This window comes from Vombatus ursinus, unplaced genomic scaffold (assembly GCF_900497805.2).
Source record: "Vombatus ursinus unplaced genomic scaffold, bare-nosed wombat genome assembly UNPS02014804.1, whole genome shotgun sequence".
Lineage (NCBI taxonomy): Eukaryota > Metazoa > Chordata > Mammalia > Diprotodontia > Vombatidae > Vombatus > Vombatus ursinus.
The window spans coordinates 3565882-3591194 of record NW_020954582.1 but is presented as its reverse complement, the minus strand read 5'-3'; the positions used below and the strand labels follow the sequence as shown (position 1 = coordinate 3591194).

Here is a 25313-nt window from a genome sequence, read left to right as displayed (position 1 = left end):
TCTCTCTCTCTCTCTCTCTCTCTCTCTCTCTCTCTCATACTATGGCAGTACCTTCCTAATTGGTCTCTCTGCTTCCAGGCTTTTGCCTTTTCCAATCCATCTTCCACACAACTGGCACCCAATTAATATCCCCCAAACTCAATTCTGAGCATGTCACTCTGACGCTCAGGAAGATTCAGTGCCCCTCTATCTCCTTTAAGGTAAAATGCAGATACCTCATTCCCTACTTCACGCATTCCACAGCCTAGCTCCCAAGCACCTTTCCAGCTTCCAGCACATTACCGACCCTTCAGACACACTGTTCTCCAGGCAAGCTAGAGCGCCTATCACTCCCCTTCTGCAACATTGTATCTGCACTCTCCACTCCTTTGCACAGTGCTCCCCATAACTAGCCCCTCTGGGAACCTCGGCCCCTCCTTCCGCAGCTCAAGATGAGCTCCTACGAGAGATTCCTTGGATTCCCCCTTAGGGAGTGGCCCACCCACTTAACTTGTACATATTTTGTGTGCCTTTTATTTTTATCTGTGGGTTTGTTGAAGCACCACCATCAACCACCACCCAATGGATACTGGAAGCCCCGTGAGAACAGGAGCAAGTCAGCAAGACCTGGGTTTGAATCCTGCCTCAGACACTTAAGTGTTTGTCCTTGGGAAAACCTTTCCCTTACCTTCTCTCAATCTCATTTTGCTCATCTATGAAATGAGGACAATAACAGCTCCTACACCACAGGGCTCTTGTGAGGAAGGCATGCGGTACTGCACGTAAAGCACTGGAAAAAATCTTTTAAAAGCTATGCTGATGTTCATAATGAGTCTCATCGCCCTACCCGAGGCACCGCGCTCAGGGACTGGCACACAGCAGGCACTTCATAAATGCTTATCAGACTGAAGCTCAAAGGGTGAATTTTCAATAACCCAGAAATGATAGGATTTCCATTCCTGGGGAGCTCGACTGATACTAATAAAACCAAATTTAGATGAACCTTATCATTTCACATAGGTTTCTAAGACTCCGCAGTGCTTTCCAAAGCATTAGGAAACACTCCTCCAAGAAGCGCCTCACCCCATTAGGAAATCGCCTCTCCACCTCCGTCACAGACGGCTTTAACTTGGACACTGATGCTGGCTTGAGCGTCACTCCTGCTGCCGGATGGTTGAGGAGAGGCTGCAGACGACTTGGCCGTGGCTGCGTGTTTGCTGGGGCAGTGCTGGGTCTTCCTGGGGCAGTATTTGGCCGAGGGAGAGCCTAAACAATTAGGGCGAAAATGTAGCTTAAATTAGGATCTAGATACAGTTAAACAACCAATTCACAGCCCAACAAATTGCCTAGAGCAATTAAAGTTGGGGGGGTTTTAACCGAACAGATTAAACTTTAATTATATCCTTCCATTACGCCCCCTTGTGACCCAAAGGATTTGTTCAGTCGGTGCTGCCGCCCTCTGCATACGCAGGTGCAGTAATTGCAAAGCACTCTGAACGATGGAGTTGCTCTCTGGTACCTTTCGGTACTTTTATTCATCCTGTAAACCCAGCGACAAAATCGAATCTTGGCTGGGAAGAGGATGGCTGACAGCCGTGCTCAATGAACACAGAAGAGCAAGATGTTCATATTTTAGAGCCCAAAGGGACTGTCCGGGAATTCATCCTTTTCTGCTAAAATGTCATCAACATAAAGGATTCCAGTGGACCCTCGAGGTCATAAATCAGCCCAGGGTCGGAGGCATGCCAGAGTCTGTGTCTACACTAAAGTTCAGAGTCTGACGTTCTGTAACGTGCCTGACCAGCGGTCATCCAGCTTTGGCGGAGAGACATTCTAGGAGCAGAAGTGCAGGCCCCAGCCCTTCCCCTCCGACAGCCTTTCTCAAGGTCTTGAAGAGAATCGTTACTGTGATAACCCACGCCCCATGTCCTCTCTTCTGCCTAAACTTCTTCAGTCCTTCCCCATGAGCCTAACCAGCCCCATCCTGAGAAGGGACGAGCTCCAGAAGAATGTCATCTCTGTCTTCTCCGAGTCTGCTGAACTGAGCTGACTTCGAGAATCAAGGGTTATCTTTGAAATCTAGAAGTACAAGTGACCTACACGGAGGCTTGGGAAGACGCAAGTCAAGGACATTTATGTTTAGCGCTGCCCTCTCTGAGGCAGGTCACACGGGTGACCACAGTCACAGGGATGACCCATTGAACCCTAAGAGCCTCTGCTCGCCAGCGCTGCCATGAGGACCCAAGGAGATGCTGTCTGTAAAGTGCTTAGCACAGTGCCCGGCACACAGTACGCACTATATTGATGCTACCTACTGCTACTACTACTACCGCTATTATTATGTGATTAATTAGCGCAGTGCCTGGCACACAGTAGGCATGATCTAGATGTTACATATTGCTACTACTACTACTATGCGGTGTCTGGCACAGAGTAGGCACTACAGAAATGCTAATTATTATTATTGTTGTTATTATAGTGCCTGGAACATAATAGATTCTATACAAATACTAGCTATCCTCATCATTATTGGCATTTTATTATTAATTAACATAGTGCCTGACACATTTGATCAGTCATTCAGTCGACCCTTCATGACCCTATTGACAAAAACACTGGAATGGTTTGTCATTTCCTTCTCCAGTTCATTTTACAAATAAGGAAACTGAGGCAAACAGGGTGAAGTGACTTGCCAGATTTGAGGTCAGGCCCAATATTCCATCTAGTGCTCAACCTAGCTGCCTCCATCTGACACATAATAGGTGCTATACAAATTCCAGATATTATTACCATTATTATTTGAGCAGTGCCTCACACATGATACACAAAACATAAACATAATACACACATAAACACTAAATATTATTATCATCATCATTATTATCATTAGCACAATGCCCAGAACATAATAGGGACTATGTAAATGTTATTATTATGATTGTTGTTGCTGTTGTCAACATTTTCTTAGAAATCTTAGTCCAAAACAACCCTCACTTCAGAAGGATGATAAAGCTTCCTTCTCACCTCTCGTTCCAGAGGTACCTGACCACCGGTGTGGAACAAAGCATACATTTTCATATCTCATCTTGTCTGAATGTACCTGTTACGAGAGAGGATCCCTGGGAATAGAGAGGAAGGGGAGACATCTCCGAGTGATGGTAATGTTAAAAACATATATCTGTGTCTATCTATCTACACACACACATACATACACATGCATACACATACATACACATACATACACATGCATACACATGCATGCACACACATATATATAAACATACATATGAAAGAAAACAATTCTCTCTATATATAATAAATATATGTATATATAAATATACATATGTATAAAGGGGAGATATCTCCAAGTGATGGTAATGTTAAATATATATATTATATAGTGTGTGTGTAGAGTATGTATATATGTGTATATATGTATATATTTGTGTATATGTATGTGTGTGTATATATATATATATACACATACATACATATGAAAGAAAATAATTAAGCAGCTGACAGCCTTTTCAGAGAAGTATGTCCCACAGTAGTGAATAGTCATGTTGACTCTTTTAGGTGTCATCAGTGTGGATGGGTAGATGGGTAGATTACTGAATGAAGCCACATGCAGGGGTAAGACAGAGTGGTATGGCAGTCAGGTGCCTCTTTCAGAAGTGGGGTGGCCATGCCTGGTGATCCACAAAAGTGATCTAGGTGATACAGTGGATAGAGAGCTGAGCCTGGAGTCAGGGAGTACCAAGTTCAAATCCAGCCTCAGATATTTACTAATTGGCTGACTTTTGGAAAATCAGTTAATCTCTGTTTACCTCACTGGAGGACAAGGAACTCAAAAAAACCTGTTATGGAGGCAACCCATGACTTTGACCATGAACATGACCTGCCCAGCTCTCCATACTGTCTGCCTTTCGATTGCATCTGGGGCTCCTTTGGAGGGATGGTGCTTAGACACTGGGGCAGATATGATACTGACCTCAGCAAACAGAAGCAGCCAGACCTATACCTATGAGCAAAGCGGCATTGCGCATCTCCATCTGACGCCACCTATCAACTACTACACTTGGAAGTCCCTCCCTATTCTCTTGGCACAAACAAGGGACCGACAGCCCAGCAACCCTGGAGAAACTGCTAATAAAACATGACCTGAAGGAGAAGAGCTGGAGATCCCCGAGGTCAGCTTAGCACGGCAATTCTTAGTAGAAAGGTCTGTGGGGACAAATTTTCCAAAACCACACTCAACTTTAATGGGAATCATGCAGCTGAAACCTGATGTGCTGATGATCAGAAGTTTAGAGGCAATTAGTAGCAAGTGTGATAACTCTGTGTTGTTGCTTTTTTTTTCTTTTTAAATGGATTTTGCTTAACACAAAAAGTACCCAAATCGTATAAAGGAGCATAGGATCACAGAGGTAGCGGGAGGGGACATGAAAGGCCACACAGTCCATTCTAGGTGGAAACTGAAGCCAGGAGAGTGTAAGTGACTCACCCAATATCACAGAAGGAGTGAGAATTAGAGGAAGGATCGAACCCAAGATGACCCAAAGTCTAAGGAATCAGGAGGTTGGGCTTAACTGACCAGCTGCTGTTACCCCAGTCAAGCCACATTTGCAAAGTTCCAGTGCCAAATTTTAGGATGGACATTGATGCGCTGGGGACATCCAGAGCCCAAGGAGCTGAAGATCAAGCTGTATGAGATGGATTGGAGAAAGCTGGGATACTCATCAAGGAGAAAGGAAGGCTCAGAGGAACAAAGTCGTTCTCTTCGGGAATTAGAAGGACTAGAGGGACACGGGAAACATATTCTCTTTGTCCCCAGAGGGCAGCACCAGCCCCACAGGGCATCAATAGGTGGTTAGTCAGTCACTCAGTCAACCAGCATTATTAAGCACCACTATGTTTGAAGCACTCCGCTAAGCCCTGGACACGCAAAGAAAGGTTGAAACAGTTCCTGCTCACAGGGAATTCACATTCTAATGACAGAGACAACACATTAATAGCTATGTATATATAAGATAGATACACAGTAGAAAAAGATATCTCAGACAGGAAAGTATCAGTGTGTGGGAGAGCCTTCTGCACAAGGGACTTAAGATGAGATTTGAAGGAAGCCAGAGAAACTAAGAGGCTGAAGTGAGAAGGGACAACATTCCAGACAAGGGGGATCAGCCAATGCAAAGGCAGGGAGGTGGGAGAAAAAGAGTGTCACCTTTGAATGGCAAATAGGTCACCGTAGAAGGATAATAGAATGCAGAGATAGAAGTAAGATGTAAGAAAACTGGAAAAGTGGGAAGGGGCCAGGTGGAGAGAATTTTTAATGCAAGTAGATTTTCAATTGGCTCCTAGAGATAATAGACCCAATGCAGTTTATTGAGTGGGGGTAGCAGTTGTGACATGAGCTGAAACATACCCGTGGCAGCTAACTGGAAGAGGGATGGGGAAGGGAGAGATGCTGGAGGCAGGAACCCCAGGCAGAAGGCTAATGCAAGAGTCCGGGGAAGGGGGCTGGAGTCCATGGACACAGGCATTAGGGTGGGGGCTGTGGGAGTGGAGGGAAGGTGCGGACGTTACAAAGAGGCAGATTCCTAGATGACATCATGAAGAGCTTCTGAAATATTGAGCTCATCTCGGAGTGGGGTGAGCTTCTCTCGAGAAATAATGCATTCGCCTTCACCAGGTGTCACCAAGCAGATAAATGTTGGTGTGATAACTGACTAGCTGTGTGACCCTAGGCAGGCCACTTGACCCTGTCTACCTCAGTTTCCTCATCCGTAAAATGAGCTGGAGAAGGAAATGGCGAACCATTCCGGTATCTCTGCCACGAAAACCCCCGACGGGGCCACAAAAGGTAAGACACGACTGAAATGACTGATCAACAACATAGGAACGTGATTGGGAGATTCATTATACAGGCACCAGGTGGGCGAGGTGGACTCCAAGCTTCCTTCCAACCCTGAAGTTCTGTGATTCTCTGAAATACATTCTTAGATACCACGCTATTTGTCACAGTCGTGGACATTTACATGGGGTTTTAAGATTTACAAAGCACTCTACTTAAAAAAATCTCATTAATCCTCAGAGCAAGCTTGTGTGGTAGGTGCTATTATTATCCCCATTTTACAGATGAGGAAAATAAAGCAGACCAAGGGTAAATCATTTGCCCAGGAGTCACATAATTACTAAGTGTCTCAGATAGGATTGGGACCCAGGTCTTCTTTATTCAAGGTCCAGTCCTCTATCCACTGTACCAAGTGGTTGTCCTATAATACATATAGGCATATTATGTGTGTATGCAGATATACAGTATAAATATATAGATATATGTGTATACACACATACAATTTCTATTTGTGTAGAATTTCTATTTGTATAGAGGCAACATGATGAAGCAGAGAGAGAGCTGGCCCAGGAGTCAGGAGGGTCTGGGGTCTTGTCCAGCCTCTGACAAAACTGGCCATAGGACCCTGGGCAAGTCTGGTAACTCCTCAGGGTCACAGATGGCTCTCCAAGACTATAAAGGGAGAAGGGCTGCCCATCTGCTTTGGATGATGGTGCTTCCATCTCGGAGCTCCTCACGCCAACGCAAACACAAGTCACACACACACGTACAGAAAAGACTGTGCTTAGGGTTTCTATGATAAACGGAACTCATGGGGGAAGTAACTCCCTCAGCCAATGCTGTTCTACAACCTCTCAGCCATCTATAATCCTCAAGAATTGCCTAGAGCACGGAGAGGTTGGTGTCCTTTGGAAGCCTATAAATTCTGGCTTATACAGCCAAAAATATCACTCAGAGAAGTGACCCGGAGGTTTCGCTAGACATCCAGGACAATGGTCAAGGCCCCCCTTGCTTAGGATTGGCCTGGATCCCTGGACTTGGTGAAGACAGCCCTCGCGTCCCCAGGCAGCTGATGAGACAACTAGTGAAAAGCTGGCCTTGTTGAAGCTCCAGGGAGTCCCCCTGGTCTCAGCATAAAGAGAAACGTTGCTTGGAGCCATCTGAGAAGTGAATCAGCTGCCTCCCCAGGGGGTGAGTCCCTCCCCACGGGAACTCTCCAGGCAAGGGTAGATAACCGCATGCTGAGATGGTAGGTGGAGGGCTGTTGTGGGTGAGAGTAGGGCGCGGTGATTACCTCTGACTTTGTATCCCTGGTGCCTAGCATCTGACACACTTTGATGATGAATAAAGATTTGTTAAAATGAATCAAATTGAACTGAGGCACAATTTGGAGTGGCTAACTGCCAAAACCCTTTCCAACTCGGTATTTCTAAGATCATGGTGGTCTAGATTTGGTGCAAGGAGACCCTCACAGTCCAAGCTTGTATTTTTTTTTTAGGTTGGTATTATAACATTTATTAAAATAGTGCTATGGGTTAATAGAAATAGCAAAGAACCAAAGAATTAAAATGCAAGCTATGTAAAATCCCAACTAAAACCCGAATGTGTCTAATGTATTCATTCAGCAGCTAACTAAAAGCCCAAGAAAGACAACACTCTCAATGTAATAAAGTATTTCAAAACAATTGGCAATTTTCAGTCATCAGAATTTTGAGTTTCGCATTTTGTATCCTTTTCTCAATCAGGAAAAAATTCTTTTTGAATGTTACATAACATACATATAAAACAAGACAGAAAAATACATTATAAACTTGTAACAATGGCTGTAAATCCATGATCTTACATGTTTCTCACAGGCAATAGGTTGGTTATGGTACATACGTAGCATGAAACTACTAAGATAATAAAGAATAGACAAAATACACATCAGCTCTATGGTAGCATACAAGCGACATGCCCATCTACTCACTCTAAAAAAAAATTACATAGTACTGTCAGAAAAAGTCTTAAAACTACATATTTTAATAAGAAATAAATTCAATAAAGAATGCTAGTACTGAGAACCAAGGCATTTGGAGATTTCAAAAGTCACGCTTTTTTTAAAGTTGATCCAAAATTTTGTCAACTAAGTTTTGAAAAGTTTGTTCAGAGAAAACGTTACTCATAAATGTCACACATGTATCTCATACACTTACTTTCTTCCCAATAAAAGACCTTTGATAAACATCTAAAATGTCCAGGTTTATCACAGTTGAGATGAAACTGGAACAAATACTGATATTGTTTTAGCAAATCTCTCTTCAAATGTTTTGAGTGTCGCGAGTTTATTCAACCAACCAAAATAAAAATCAAAATGGCACCACATATATTGTAAGGAAATCAAAATATTGCATATGTAACAGGAAGATAAAGTGGTGGCACACTAAACAAAAACTACAAGCTTGTATTTTCCATAATTTTTCAATTATTTTCAGATTTCTGACACTTGCTAACCTCCTGGATAGAACACAGACTATTCACCAAAGGTTTTCAGCTAGAAAATGGCAGGGGTCAGGGGAAGAGGTAGAAATATCATTTTTCAAGAGATTTCTCCTTTTGTCACCTTCCCACCCTGAGTGACAACCCTAAATTCATGCTGGGTTGGGTGGCTGAGAATTGGCTCTCTTTCCTGCCTAGTGGCTGATTGAAGGCTACACAAACATACAGATTTGGCTGGCTTAGAAGGGAGCTGAGGAGCAGAGGTCTTGGGTGTTATGTGATGTGACGGGCTCTTCATCAAGCACTCAAGCCCATTTGCTTTTTCTCAGTTTCCCCTTGCTTTTCCTGGTACCTGGGCTAGAACATTCCACTTCTTCTATAAACACTGCCTAAAGCCAGAAGTCATTGCAATGAGGAAATAGACTATTGGATTTCACAGCATAATACAAAAGATAAACCAACTGGGACTCACCATACCAATGTTAGCAAAGATGGCGCAATTCTGGAGACGTATTCTTTTGGTTAAGGTATCCTTAGCTACCTCCAAGCAACTAATAACTTTAGCTAAGGAAGTCAACAAGACACTAAGACACAGTTCCCATTACTCTCAATAAGGTTTGTGTACCCTCCATGACCCTCGTGAACCTCAAACTCTAACAGCCTCGCTCTTTGGTCATAATGTCCCCTACCTCCTATCAGATGACTCTCTAAACACTCCCCTAACCAACTCTAGTTTTATAATTGTTTTAAGCTTTTCGATGGAAAATACAAATAATTAATCCATTAGCCTTTTTCCTCATGATTAGGCTTTTGATTTTGTTTTGAAGACCTCAGAGGAATCCTGGCATAGCGAGTGCTGGTGCAGCCCTGTGCAAAGGTACCTGCAGCCTCAAAGCCACAGAGACCTGAGTTTAAACATATATCAAGGGGAGGACAGGGCAATAAATCTGTAATATGGGTTCAATGATCATCTCTGTGCCCATCATTTCCAGCCCCAGTCTCTCTCCTGACCACCAACCTCACATCACCAAATGCCTCATAGACATCTGGAGCTAAATATCTTGCAGAGCTCTTAAACTCCACTATCATCTTTACTCTCCAACCCTCCCTTTTTCCAAACTCTCCACCATTGTTTCAGTCAAAGCAGGTCCTAAAGTTCCATTGCCGATTCATTCTTTGCCCACATCCCACAAATTCAATCTGTTACTGATCTTGTCCTTTCTACTTTCACAAAATACCCCCATAGGTCTCCTCGTCATGCACAGATCTCCTACTCTAAATTGAGTACAATCTCCTCCCTTCTGGACCATAGCAATTGCCTTCTTATTGTCCTCCATAGCCTAGGTCTCTCTCCAATCCAAACTCTCCTCCCCGAGTTCCTGAAGCACAGATCTACTTATGTCTCTCTCTCACACACACAGTAGCAGCACCTAGCACATATAAGCCCTTAGTGAATATTCCTAGAAAGTATAATTTTGAATAAAGAACAAAGCCTCTGTTTTCAAGAGAAGATTTTTAAGGCTATAGTGACATCCAAGTTTAGATTCTAGCTGGAAATTGAGCCCAGCCTCCTTCATCCAAACCTTCCACAAGTCCTCCCTGGCCATCTTCCTGGGAGACGCATAAGGAGGAGTCTAAGAATGACCCAAGGGCTGGTGCTTATTTGATTTTATTCAACAAGCAATCTATTAAGTACCCAATATCCGCCAAACACGATGCTAGGTGCAGCCAATATGAAATAACCCCCCAAAAAATAAAACAAAAAAGGAGCCTTGGCCTCCAGAAGCTCCTGTTCACCTCTGCATAAAAAGGCACACTCTATCACAGAGGCACAATAGCAGGAAAAAGAAAAAAAAAGATGGCAGCAGATTGAAATGAACATAGCAGATGTTATTAGCTATGAACCCGCAAATTTATCTTATTTTTTGTTTTTAATAAAAGCAACCATTAAAAACAGTTGTCTATGTATAGAATTTCATTTCACAACCAAATTGGCTACAACAATAACCATGAAGATGATTTAAAAAAAAAATCTCAGTTAGGATTACAGATCAATCAATTTTGGATTCTTCAATTTCATTTTTATGGGTCAAATTATATCCCCCTGCAATCCTGATGTAGGAAATCTGTCATTACAACTCTGAAACTCGTATTATCCTAGAGGACTATTTTTGTTCCACAGACTCTAACCCAAATTGGCATGTTTATAGCATATTTCTATAAATACATAACATGCATCTGTTTCTACATATGTAAATAGAGCATAATACACAATGCATATGTAAACATATGCATCCTATTACATTGCATATCCATTCATACACATGTAAATATAGATGCATGAGTTACACATTTATACATGTGCTATACATGGGACGAGATGGGGTGGGGTGGACTGACCAGTGGGAGAGACAGTGCTTAAAGCCTGGTTCCAGTCCACGTAACCAAGTAGAAGCTTTACTGGAGTCTGTTCCCATGTGCTGAGGAGTTGGTTCTATTAACCAAACACTGTCTGTTTGGCTCTGGAGCTGGATGAACTGACTCGGGGGTAGCTGAGATGGAGTCCAGTGGGAATGTAAAGGGGCTAAGATGCCACCATGTCTCAGTCTCTTTTCCTTCGTGGTGAGGGGATAGGACTCTGGGTTACCCCGAGGACTGGGGAGTGCTCTTCCTTCTCCTACGTCGCGCCCTCCTTGTTGGGGAGGGACAGGAAAGGTAGTCTTGAAGGAAGTGAGACATGCTATGAGGTATGGGAAGGTAAGCCTTTGGGTTAGGAGTTAGAGAGATTTTCTTATTTGCTTTTTCCCAGTAATAAGGTCTGTGATTTTTCCTGATATTTGGATATCTGGCAGGTATCTTGAGAATCAATACTTATTTCCTTCAAAGCTGTGTTTCCTCTGGCACCGATCTCCTTTAGGAGCACTTGGCACAGTCCAGCTGCTCTTCCCATCCCCCTTTTCTTTAGCAGAATTAGTTTTCCCCCCACAGCATCCTTACTCTAGAGCCCCAACGTAGCAGCATCCTTACTCTAGAGTCCCAATGTAGCGGTTCCACTGCCATTGACGGAGAAAAGGGTCTGTGGAAGAAATCTCAGATCTTTTCTGTTCATGCATTTGTTATCCCCTTTCTGATTTCATTCCTAAATGACTTCTGGTTGACCTGGCATCACTGATTCTCCCTCTACATTGTTCACAAAGTTGTTTTCCCTTCCCTTGATTCTCACTGTTCTATGAAATAATGCTCTCTCTCATCTTCCACAGTTTTCCTCCATTAGATTTTATCAACAAGCTTCTTTTATGAATGAATTATTACGTTACGAATGGCTGCCTTGTTTCTCACTTTGGTAAGTAGGTTTCTGAACTCTTTTGTTCTATTGACTATGAGGACAATTAAATGGAATTGGGTAGTGGTGCTGATCTCTGTTGATTCCTCTGTGCATGTGTGTGTGAGTTATTTATGCATTTCCCAATTCTAAGTATCAACAATGTGTTTAAATAGGTAAAGATCAAGGGGTCACAATTGGATTCCATCTATTTTCCCTCAGATCACAGCCAGCTCTCTTGGTCTCTATCACAGATGCTGAGAGGGTCAGGAGGGACGATCCCTTTCCCACCAGGTTCTGATGATTTTCACCCCCAGCAGTCAGATTCTCCTCCTGGCAATGTCCTCGGGCCTCGTGTGGAGCAAAAGGTCAGGAAGGACGTGCTGGCTTTCTCCACTTCCGTTTTGGTCACTAGATAAGGGTCTCTCATTGCAGGTAAAAACAGCTAAGTTAACATTAGTCAGACCCAAAGTGTGATTTCCCAGCTGCGGGTTTCAAGTCACCGCCTTCCCCTAGCACATTCCTGGAGAACTGTCTGGGGCACTGAGAGGTTGAATGGCTATGGGCTCACTTAGCCAGGCTGTGTCAGGAAGCCAGATCTCTCTCCACTAGACCAGGAGGCCTGTTTATAGGGACAGGAATTGGAACAAGACCCCAGGATCAGAGACTTACAGCTGCAAGGAAACCTCAAGGCTATCTACTCTACTCCCTTCATTTTACAAAAGAGGAAACTGAGGCCCAGAGAGGTTTAGTGACTTATCCCAGGTCAAAAGGAGGCAGAGGTTAGATTGGTTCCTGGGTTCCCTAAGCATAAATGCAGTGCTCCTATAGGGAGCCTTGGAAAACAGACATGATCTAATGCTGGGGCTCGACTCAAAGCCTTTCTAGCATGGCAAAATCTGCCTGACATCACTGAGACATTAGAAGGGGACTTTAGGGAGCACACAACCAGAGGACTTGAGCCAGAAGGGACCTCAAAGGCCACTGAGCTCAACATCTTCATTCTAAAGATGAAGAAACCAAAGGACTTGGCCAGGGTCACACAGAGAGGAAGCAACATCAGTGGAATTTGTCTCTGGGTCCTCTGATGGCAGAATCAGTCTTCTTTGCATTGACCGCCATTTCTCCCAAACATTCTGAAAATCTTTACAACTCACAGGTGGATCCATTCGGGCATTAAGCACCTCTCATAAAGACTCACCAGTTTTAAAGAACTAGAATACATTTGATCATTCAGAACACATGATCCATGGTTCGCTTTTGGAGCAACTGGAGGATGAGGAGAAAGCACAGGCATGTAATGCTCAACTGCTCTCCGTGAGCGGCCAACCTAGAAAAAAAGAGTGGCACTGGGTGAGCACAGACACCATGTCTAGTCCAAGCCAACCCTACCACAAGTCTGTTCTGTGAACTATTCTATCGCATTATCCAAGAGGACGGTTACGAGCTTTTTAGGAGAGTCCATAGTTTATTTAATTAGAATTATTATTCTAAGAGCTCACATGTTCATTGCTTTTAGGGGTTCCAAAATTCTTTGCGGACACTCTCACATATCACACTTGTGCCCCATCTTTGCAAGGGGGTTCCTTCTGACACACATTAACTATGTCATTTTCCAAACGGTAGAGGGAGCAGCAAAAGAAATTTCAATGGTTAACACAATTCTGACTCACAAGGAGGAACTTGCTGCTGAAAGAGAAATAATGGGAACCCTGGAAGGAAGAGATGCCGACCTCTTAAAAGCTTGTGACAGAGGATTCAACTCGATTCAATACAGTACCCATGTGCTAGGTGCCTACTGTGTGCCCGGCGCTAGAGATAAAAGGCACGACTCAAACAATCCCTACCTTCGAAGATCACACATTCTCCTTGGGAGTGGGGAGGATTGGGCGTGATACGGCATTTATTCTGAGAAGTAAACTCAAGCTATATACAGAGCACTTTCAGGAGGCAGAGACAACTCGTAACTAATGTCATCAGGAGGACTGGGGTGCAGAAGTTGGCATCTGGACTGGACTTCAGAGGAAACAAGGGATTGTACAAGGCAGGAGGGAGGAGAGAATGGATTCTAGTGAGGGAAGGTGAAAGGGAGGACCGTTTGTGCAGTTACCTCCATATTGTGGAAGTAAAAACTCTAAGATTTGACAACTAATTGGGCAGGGGGTGAGGAAAGGGAAGGAGCCAGGGTGATTCCATGGCTGTGGATGCGACCTCATCCCCCAAGCCTGAGCTCCTCCTGCCTTCTTCAGCCAAACACTGACCCTCTGCTCATGCCACTGAACCAGCCCCTCCTGGACTCTCCATTTATCATGTCCTCTTCTCCATTTTCAACATCTGTGTGCTGGCTCTTGCCCTAATGCCTAAAAACACCACCATGCCTCTCATACTCTAAAAAAATTTCACTTACCCTACTATCCCCTCAAACTATCATTCCGAGATCCCTCCTCCCCATTTTGTAGCCAAACTCCTCAAAAAAGCTGTCTACACATATTGCCCCAGTTTCTTTGCTCCCACCCACTGCTCACACATGCAGAATCTGGCTTCTCCCAGTACTCGGTGGGACCCGCCCTCTCCAAAGTCCCTGATGGCCTCCGCTACTAAATCCAATGGTTTTTTCTCAGTCCTCATTCTTCCTGATCCTTCCACAGCATCTGACATTGTTGGCCACTCTCTGCTTCAGGACAGTCTCTCTTCCCTTAGTTTTCATGACATCATTCCATCGTGGTTCTCGTTCTATGAATTAATTGTGCTTTCTTGATCTCTTCTGGAGCTCTCTTTTCCCCTCCTCTTCTTCACAGGTATACTCCAAGGCTCTGTCCTGGGCCCTCCACTCTGCATCTCTGCACTCTCAGGGATAGCTCTCCTCCATTCAAATTTCATCTCAGTTCAGACGACTCCTAAGATGCTACGTTCAGTTCCCTTCTCCAATAAGCCCGAGTCCTGCATCTCCAACTGCTGGATGTTTCTGCTTGGTCAGTCCCTAGGTTACATCAACATAACTTTCCTGCTTCTGTTCAGGTACCACCATTGTTCCCATCCCCCAAGCTCTTGACCTACAAGTGTCTTCATCACCAGCTTCACTTTCTCTGCCTGCCCCCAACATCTCATCTTTTGCCAAGTCCTGTCAATTCTGCTTCCTGTCTATCTCGCAGGCATCACTTCCTCTGCCTTATACCACAGCTCCCCCAGCTCACACAACCCCTCCAGCTCATACATCCCCCCTCAGCTCACACATCCTCCACCCCAGCTCACACATCCCCCCAGCTCACCCATCACCCCAGCTCACACATCTTCCACCCCAGCTCACACACCCTCCACCCCAGCTCACACATCCTCCACCCCAGCTCACACAACCCCTCCCAGCTCACACATCCTCCCCTCCAGTTCACACATCTCCCCCCAGCTCACACATCCTCCACCCTAGCTCACACAATCCCTCCCAGCTCACACATCCTCCACCCCAGCTCACACAACCCCCCCCAGCTCATACATCCCCCCACCAGCTCACACATCCTCCACCCAGCTCACACATCCCCCCAGCTCATCCATCTCCCCAGCTCACACATCCTCCACCCAGCTCACACATCCCCCCAGCTCATCCATCTCCCCAGCTCACACATCCTCCACCCAGCTCACACATCCCCCCAGCTCATCCATCTCCCCAGCTCACACATCCTCCACCCCAGCTCACACAACCCCTCCCAGCTCACACATCTTCCACCCCACCCCAGCACATCCTCCACCCCAGCTCACACATCCCCCCCCAGCTCATACATTCCCCCACCAGCTCACACATCCTCCACCCCAGCTCACACACCCTGGACCTCTCAGAGGACAAGTTGCACTAATAGCCTCCCTCCACCCAGGCTCTCTTGTCCCTGCCCTCTCAACCATAGTTGCTAAGTAGGCATTCTTCACTTTAGCATATGTCTGACATGTTCCTTCTCTGGTCTAAGAGCTTCTGCAACTCCCAACTGCCTTTAGGATAAGGTACAAACTCCTCTGTTGGCTAACTTGTGCTTCCAGGTACACAAGGCTCTTTTCTCCATCTTTGTGAGAACCATCCCCAGGCCTGGAATGTTCTCCATCTTCTCTCTGCACTGTCTGCTTTTGGGGAGCCCTTTCCCCTTCAAGTTCCAGCTCAAAGCCACCTTCTTTAAGGGACATTTCTTGACCCCCCAGTTGTGATTGCCCCATTCTCCCAAATATTGTATATCCAGGCAGTAATCAGATAGATCACTGGACCTGGAGTGAGGAAGATCTGAGTTCAAATCCAGCTTTAAACATTGAGAGCTATGGTATACTGGACAAGTCATTTAACCTCTATCTGCCTCAGTTCCCTCAACTATAAAATTGGGATAATAGCAGCAGCTTTCTACTATGATGCTGTTGCTGCTTTGCAAACCTTCCTGTGCTATGTAATTGAAAATCAGCCCGTGAACAATCATTCATTAAGTCCTACTGTATTCCACCTACTATGCTGAGTAAGGCAGACTGAAAAAAAACATAATGAAATGGCTAGAGGGTGCCAGAGTGCACAGAGTACCCAGCCTGGAGGCAGAAGGACTTGAGTTCAAATCTAACCTCAGACACTTCCTAGCTGTGCGACTCTGGGCAAGTCACTTAACCACTGCAATCTGCCTCAGTTTCCTCATCTGTAAAATAAGAATAACAAAATAACAATAGCCCCTCCCTCCCAGGGTCGTTGCTATGAGGATCAAAACAGATGTTTGTAAAAAGGACTCAGCATAGTGCCTGCCCATGTGTGTTTCTTTCCTGCCTTACATCTTACATAAAAGAGGAACAGAGAGAAAACATGTACACATATAGGTACAGGTAAGCACAGACAAGGTAACAAAGTAGGGCAAGACAGAGGCACTTAGGTGGTCTGGGGGATTGGGAAGGGCCTCTTACAGAAGGTGCTGCTTCAGCATATTACAATTAATTAGGAAAAGCACTTCAATTTTACCAGTGTTTATTAAACAGCTCTTACACACGAGCCCCTGTGCTAGGCCCTGGAGATACCAAGTGCTCAGCACAGGGCCTGATACACAGTAGGTGCTTAATAAATGTTGATTGACTACCTGACTGATCACAAAGACTAAACCAAGGGTCCTTACCCTCAGGTAGCGGACATTCTACTGGAAAGATACAAGGGGTGCTAGTACTACTCATCTTCATCTTCAACATCATCATCATCATTATCAAAGCTTCATCAAGGAGACAGAACTGATGGGAGACAACCCATAGATCTCCGTGAATGGTTGGCACCTGGGCTGAGCTTTAAAGAAAGAGAAAGACTCAGGAAGAAAAGAGAAGGAAGCATATTGGTGGCCAGGGCAAAGGCATCGTGGCCTTGCACTCTGGCCTCTAGTGAAGGCTAGCCAGTAACTCAGGCTGGTCACTTCATCTCTTAGAGCCTCAGGTAAACTCTCTATGACTGCACCCGACAGAGGAACTCCTGTCTAAACATTCCCCACAATGATGAAGTCATTGGCCCAGACAGAGCAAGCTGATAAAGGTCACATTATCCATATTATTGTCATGGGTCTCTTCTCCCTTCTACCCATCATTGTTCTATTCTTAAAAGAGAAAACAGAAGGAAAATAATAGCGAAGTAGTTTGGCCTTGTCACCATCCTCCATCATCATCATTATTCCCATCCATATACAGCAACTGGTCCTCCCCCTCTGATCCTTCTCTTCTCCCCAACTAGCCTAAAACAAAACCAAACGCCTTTCTGTTGATAGCTAGCATTTACCATCCACCTGAACTCATTCGGAATTTCAGAGCTCCTGACACAGCTCTTACAGGACCACACTAATCTTCTGCATACCCTTGTCTCCATATACACATGCATCTTTTCTGAGTTTATCTGTGAGATCCCCGTGAGTCCACATAAGAAACTCTCCTCTTTTCTCTTCATCAGAATCTTCTTCTGCTTATCTCTTCAGTATTTCATTCTTGAGAGCTCCTGGTTGATTTTCCCTGTAGAATTCTATTCTTTTTTTCTGAACTCTTGAAACACTGCTCTCCCCAAATAGAGGTTCTGTGTCATATCATTCATGCTTTCTCTCACCTCGATCACAAACACTGTTATGGGCTTTCTATTCCCTCCCTGTCACTTCGACCTCAGCAAACAATTCCTCCCTGTTGGGCAGAATAGGATCCAGAATAACATTGGCCCATTCACTTCCTCTGTTTTGGAAAGATCATCTAAGCAAGTGGACCATTTGCTAACTGCTCTGGTTTTGGCTGAGTCAGGACCAGCTGGTGTCCAAGAACTGAAATCCCCCATCACTACTGTATCATCCTTCTATACCAAGTTTGGGATCTTCCCCAAGCTTCTCCTTCTGTTCAGTTGGTCGGTACCCCACCCCACCAAGAGCATCATTTCCATTCCTGACATCATTGATCCTCACCCAAATGCTGTCCACCATGCTTCTCACAACAGGTTCCTGCTACACCTCAGAAAATCAGCTACTGAAATAATGAGGTACAAATGAGGTGGTTCCACTATTGTCCCTGATGAGAACATAAGACCATGAGAAATGCCCAGAGATCTGCTAGATTTCACGTCTATTTGCTGTTTTCTTTCCAGCTTAATCCAAAAATGCTATCAGAATGATCTGGCTTAGCTGAGTCTCATGCCAAGGCTCCAGAAGTCTTGTTTCCTCTTCGGCTGCCACTGCTTTTGGCTGTTTTGTGAGGCAACACTGCTTGGAATCTTCTGCTGCTTTGTGATGTTTTGCAAATGAGTTTATGCTGTAATCTGGGGTTGCCCGTGGCTGCCTTACCAAATCACGGGGAAAAAAAGACCAAACATAGGTTGACCAGACTGATGTCTTTCCTTGTTGTAGCCACTACATTTATATTATATTATTTATATTTACATCCAAGAGATGGATAATCGATATCTTTACTTTTATTCATTTCCTTTTTCCAAAGCCAGTATACTGTTTAGAGAGGTCCAGTAGGAGTTGCTGTAATATCATGCAATGTCCTCAGGTTACATTTGTCATTTCACCTAACGTGTCACTGATTTTTCCTATCTTAATCGTCGGCAACCAGAATGCATCCATACAGCTGAGTCAGAAAAATACGGCTACATGAGAGAATGTTTACTCTCTGCCTTGTAAGAACAATCAACTTCTTTTCTTTTGTTTGCAATGTGGTTTTGTTTTCTCTCTATACCTTCTTGAAGAACATGCTCAAGATACATAGGCATGAAGCTGTGAGTGGCTTGCCAACCTTTGGCCTTTCATTTCTTGACCCTAAATTGTATTTTTATTATTTTCTCACGTATTAAATTTTGCCCTCCTGTACTAGACTTGATTTTTCACTGTAGTCAGCCAAGTACCAAGGTAGACATTGACTCAAGTACTTTTATGGAACGTCTCTGCTTCTTAAAACACAATATTGGCAAATCAGCTACAATGACCTTCACAGCGTCCTATTGTTCATACTCAGCAGGAATACTACAAAGGGAAATGACCTAGCATCCCATAAAATAATATTTACTTTGGGGGTACTGAAATAAACTCTATAAACTCCTTTATTTGCCCCTACAGAGACAACCTAAAAGTCATCCTTCCACTTGTCCATAGCTTTTTTTAATATTTTTATTGATAATTTTATTGATAAAATCAATATGAACATTGTTGGATTCCTGCCGGAGTGAAATTCCTTGGTCATTGGATGAAGATCTCACACTGAAAATGCCCTTACTGAAATTAACTTTTACTAGTTGGTCAAAGAACTCTGCGATTGATGGTAGCCTTTGTCCCCTTTCCCATCCCTTTGCAATTTTCCCTGTAGAAGGAGAAAGTGAAGGGCAGCCACTCTGTATTTTCATGTCTCATTGACTGCCATAGACCCCAAAGCCATCAATTTAGTAGCTGACCAACTGGTAGTGAGCCTGTCTGCACTTAGCCAAGGCTCAACCTTGAAGAGTGGACAATCTCTTGTTGGGTCTCTACTTACAGCCTTGCCTTCTTCTCCAAGAAGCCTTGTCCAACCTTCCTGAATTCTAGCGCCTCTCCTTTGAGCACATCCTGCCTCTCCTGTCTCTATCTTGTTTGTATGTAGTTGTTTGCATGTTGTCTCCCACATCCCACTGTGCGCCCCTTGACAGCAGGAGCCATTTTGGCCTTTCTCTACATCCCCAGTGCTTTAGCACAGTGCCTGGCACACAGTAGGGAGTTAATAAATGTTTGTTGATTTGACCTTGACGGAACTAATCAGAGCACGTGCTCAACCATCCAGCCTACAAAAATCTATCTCTGCAGACGTGCCACCCAGATAATGAGTGTCGAGGTCAGGATGTGAACCCATGACCTCAGGTTCCAAATCCAGCACTCTGCACCATGCAACAACAACTCTTCAAAATCACGTCCAACAAAGATCAGTTGAAGGAACTACGGATGTTTCCCTTGATAAAGAAAAGATCCGGGGACAAGAACAGGGAGGGCCTTGACTGTGGTCTTCAGATCTTCTAAGGTTGGTCCTCTGAAGCAAGGTTGTCCATACCTCCCAAAACACTTGGCTTCGTAGCACACTGAGGCACCTCTCCTAGAATACTGTGCATTGCTGGCATCTAGGTTAGTGTCCTACGACAGAAACCCATGAGGAAAGTGGCCTAGTACACAGTCAGTGCCTAGGAATTATCTGTTGGATGGATGGTTCTGCTAGATCCCAGAGAACATAACCAAGACTGTTGTGCAGAAATGATGGGGACGGACCAGCTCGCATTAAGGAAGAACATCTCAACAATGACAGCTATTTCATAATGAAATGGACCGCTTTAAAAGGTAGTGAGTTCCTTGTGTCTAGTGGACTACAAGGAGATGGTAATTTTCAAGGTTGTGCCAAAGGGATTCCTGCTACAGAGCAGGGACATGGAGGTCGATCACTAAGGTTCCTTCCCAATCTAAGAACTGATGATTCCAGACCGTGACACTGATCATTAGGCTCAAAGTAGACCCCTGACATGAACGTGTATATGGGACGTTGTAAGACCAGCCCCCGACTTGGTGAGGCTCAGTCACAGATAGTAACAACAGCTCCCATTCACAGGATGCTCTGTTTGCCAAACGCTTGAGATGGGCCATCTCATTACATACTCACAACCACCCTGGGAGAGAGAGGCTATTTCTATTCCTATTATACAGGTATGGAAACTGAGGCGGATAGAGATTAAGTGAATATCTTATGGTCACAGGGCTAGCAGGTGTCTGAGACAAGCTTTGGACTCAGTTCCCGGTGATTCCAAAGCCAGCATTTTAGCAATACCTACCACCTTGTGCCCCAGATTCAGCCACAAACACCAAACTTCTCATGAAACATTAAAGTAGAACTGTAAGATGATAATTCAGAGGTAGGAGGGACCTTAAAAGGTCATGTGGCCCAGCCCCCTCATTTTTCAGATACAAAAAGTAAGGGAGGCTGGCCTTGGGCAAGGCACGTAATGAGTAAGGAAGAGCCCGGCTTAAGCTCAGGTCTTCTCAACTCTCCCTTCTCCCCTCCCTGCAGACGGCTCACCAGTCTTCAAGGCCTGCCCAGCCCCCTCTGCTAAATCTCTCACATCTGCCTCCTCTCAGCTCCCTGGCCACACTCTCATCACCTCTCATCTGTGTTACCTGAGGCAGAGTCTCCTGATTGGTTCTGCGCTTACAATCTCTCCTCTCTCCAACCCATCTTTCCCGTAGCAGCCAAAATAACCTTCCTGGTTCACAGCTCTCACCACATCAGGCCTGCATTCAAAACCCTTCCAAACAGATCTCTTTGCCCAGCACTTAAGGGTATCCACACTCTGACTCCAATACACCTTTCTAGCCTTGGGTCACGTTTACACCATTCTCTCCCCTTCCCTGCAGCCAAACTGGTCTACAGTCTGCTCCCCAGAGCTGGCAGGCCCGGATGCGTTGCGAGGCCATCCCCCGTGCCCAGAATGCACTCCCTCTTTCTCGCGCCTCTCCGACTGCTCCTGGCCCTGTGTCAACACCTTCAGGGAGCTCCCCTACTGACTCCTCTTCAAACCATGGCATACCACATTTTTTCGTGTACAAGTTGTATCTGATCGGTAGAAAGGTAGTTCCTTTAGAACAGGCACGATCTGTTCAGTTTTTGTCTTTGGTCTAGGAAGGGGCCTCATTCATAGAAGGTATTTAATAGGTGTTGGTTGAATTGAATCGGACAGCATAAAACCCCCTTGCACTGAAACCTTTCAAACGTGCTTGATTTCTTGCCTCCCTTTACCAATCTTCCTCACAGAGTTCATGGCAGGAATATATAAAAAAAAGGAAAGGTAGAAGAGATGAAAAAGAAGACAAGGAAAAAGAGAAGAGGAAGAAGAAGAAAAGGGGGAAGGAGGAAAAAGAGGAAAAGAAGAAAAAAGAGGAAGGAGGAGAGGAAAAAATGAAGATATGTAAGAAAGAGTATCTCCAAAAAATTATAAAATCCCAGTTAGAGGAAACTCAAAAGCCATCTGCTCCAACCCACAACTGCATAGTAAATGTCTGCAAAGGGGCCATCCAGGCTTCACTAAAGCCTCCAGGCAGGGCAGGGGAAGGGGAATTCATGATCTCTTTTTACTTTGGAATGGCTCTAATTGGTGGAGCGTTTTCTTTGTTTGGTTTTCATTCGCTTTTTAAGCACTGAGCCTAACACAGCCTCTCTGTTACTTCGCTCCACGGTTTCTGGTCTTACCCTAAGAAGTTTAGTAGGACAAGTCTTATCCCCATCTGTGGAAGTGCCTGTCCGATATCTGAAAAGTCATTTAGCATGATTCCTTCTCTCCACTACTGTTTGGTATTCTCATCTTCATTCTAAATAGACCCAGCTTCGTCAAGCCATTCTTCTACAGTAGGATCTAGAGTTGTTCACCTCCTGGTCACCCCCTCTGAATATTTTCCAGCTTATCAAAATGTTCTTCCTGAAATATGATAACAAAAATGAACACACAGGGAGGTGAGGCTGGTCTCCTACTTCAGGTGAAGATTCCACTTGCTTTTTTTGGCTGCTATATTCAAATAATTGATAGAGAGCTTACAACCCACTTGAAAGGGTGGAATGAGTTGTCCCAGCAGAGTGTCTCCCTCTCACTCACTGGGGGTCTTGGGGCCAAAGCTATATGACCACTTGGGGGGAGGGTCTTTACCGAGCTGATGCTATTAGGCACAGACTCAACTCGACGGTCTTCGGAGTTCTTTCCAACCCAAAGATTCGGTCATTCCATAAAGCCTCCTGATCTTTCAGAGATAAACTGCTCTCTAGGAATGTCTTCCCCATCATGTACTTGTGAAGTTGACTTCTTGATCCTCAGTGTAGGACTTTGCATTTATTCCCATTAAATATTATCTCCTTAGATTTAACCCAGTGTTCTAGCCTTTGGAGGGCTTTTCCTTTCAATTCTCTTCCAAGAGGCATCTGCTCCAGTTTTGTGTCACTGACAAGCTTGATAAGTATGGTTCCTCTAACTTTGGTCCAGTCCTCGGTGAATGGTTTGGTACAGAAGCCCAAAGGGCTCTTAGGGCACTCCATTAGATTCCCCCTTCCCTCAGTTGAACCAATTATTCAATTCAAATCAACAAGCATTTATCAAGGGTTTAAAATATGCAGGCAATGTGCTAGGTAAAACAAGACCAAAAAAAATACAAAACAACGTGGGGGCATCAACAAGGGAGGGAATTCAAAATGTCCTCTCAAAGATGGCCCTGGGGTGGAGCCATAAAAGGAGAGAGGAGTCAGCTTCTAGAGGCCATGGTGAGGAGGGAGAGCATCCCAGGAATAGGAGACTGCCTGGGCGAAACCACAGAGGAGGGAGATGAAGGTCCATGTACAGGGAACTGTGTGTAGGCCAGCTTAGCCGGACCACATGGTTCTTAGCCCCTGGGATTTAAACCACTCTTTCATTGCACAAATATGGAAGGAGAAAAATTGAAAATACTTTCACATCTACATGTTAGTGATTTACATAGGAGAAGAAGGCCCCATGGGGGATTGTGAATCACCCAACACTTCTTCACTCCACTCTCAGGCATCAGACCTTTCTTGGTTACACAATGCTCATCCTCCTCTCCTCCTCACCAAGGAAGGCCTTGGATCTGTACCCAAGATGAAGCGTGGGGCTGAGTGAGCAGACCAGCTGAAGCCTATAGGAACCTCGGACACTCCTGGGAGCTGCTCATGCCAGAATTCTGCCCAGGGGACCTCATCACCTCACTGCCCCAGGGTCCTAGGCTGGCCCCTTTCAAAAATCTTCCTTGAGTCCAGTCACTCAGCCTGTTGCAAGTCTGTCTACCTCTTCTATTGTCAAGTGGTCAGCTCTCTACCTTGACCAAAAGGATGGAATGAAAGACTTCATCAGAAACCCTCCTAATGGTAGATACAGCATTCCCCTAATCTCCCAGACTAACAACCTGCCAAAGCAGACAATGGCATGACTGGTTCTCAATGAGGCCATGCTAACGCTTCCCAAGCATTCTGGTTTTACTAGCCATCCTTTGAATCATACCTCTTAATGTCCATTCAAGATCACAGACCTATAACTGAAGACTTTCTTCTCTTTCCTTTATTGTCTCTGGTCCTTACTGTCTTTTCTCTTATATTATGCTTTCTTGTATATCGAAAGGTTCTTGGTAAAATAAAAAATCTAGTTCACACCATTCTAGACACATCAACAAATTATTTCCACTGATACTTTATTTTTAACGGACTTATATTTCTAACAAAATGTCAAAATCACAACTTGCCAAAGTTTCTGATAATTGAAAAATCCTTGAGAGATCTTAGCCTCTCACCAAATGGTCACTGAAACATTTGCAACAAGGTATTTTTATCTTGTCTCCATTTACTAAGAATCAGGGTGATATGGTAGAGAGCTGGCCTGGAGGTGAAACTAAGCCAGGTTCAAATCCTGCCTCTGGCACATACTGTCCACGTGACCCTGGGCAGGCACCAGCTCCTCAGTAGTATGGGAAGCTCTCTGAGCCAGAAGGTGCTGACCCGCACTGGGAGAGGGCGTTTCTTCCCTGAGGAGCTCCCTATAGTAACGAAACCACACGAGTCTCTCTCCCGATACCTCGTGGATGCACCAAACAGGGCTGTGATGGGAGACTCACCTAATGTAAAGTCCCTCCAACGGCCACCAGCCCACACCAGCTATACACTGTCTGAGAGGGAAACACCATCAGCTTCAGCCATGGCGCGATTGGGTCTCCCCAGAGCAAGGCAACAAGAGAACCAGAAGGGGCTTCCACGTTCTGTCGTTCGTTACCTTGACTCTCTTCACTCGTTCCTTCTGAGCGGTGGTCTCCAGTTGCCTCTTGAGCTCCATCTCGTAGTTGTGCTAAACAGGAGGGGAAACAGAGTAGGGAGCGGGGAGAGAATCCTTCGTGAAAGCCAAGAAACGTTCATGAGGAAATCCCACCAGACATGACTGTATCAGGAAACTCTCCTCTCAAAGGACTCCCAGTGTTCGTAAGATGATAGGAATCATGTTCATCCAAGCAGAACCCACGAAATCCCCTGATGACAGTTTTAGGATGTTTTCTTTTTATTCTCTAAACCATCTTCCTTTTGGTAATATACATATGTATGTTATACATGTGCACGTGTATTATGTGTATATATATGTGTGTGTATTATGTGTGGAGAGAGAGAGAAAGAGAGAGAGACAGA

General features: G+C 44.8%; 1 protein-coding gene across 1 annotated transcript in view; it reads right to left on the bottom strand.

The window, feature by feature from the left end:
* The window catches only part of ERICH3 (glutamate rich 3), a 124949-nt gene that overhangs the window by 63803 nt on the left and 35833 nt on the right, over window positions 1-25313 (bottom strand). The window contains exons 4-6 of the mRNA XM_027874004.1: window positions 24910-24981; window positions 12835-12963; window positions 1063-1245 (exon numbers count right to left, since the gene is read on the bottom strand). Coding sequence (XP_027729805.1) covers window positions 1063-1245; window positions 12835-12963; window positions 24910-24981 — 384 coding nt within the window. The remainder of the gene's footprint in view (window positions 1-1062; window positions 1246-12834; window positions 12964-24909; window positions 24982-25313) is intronic.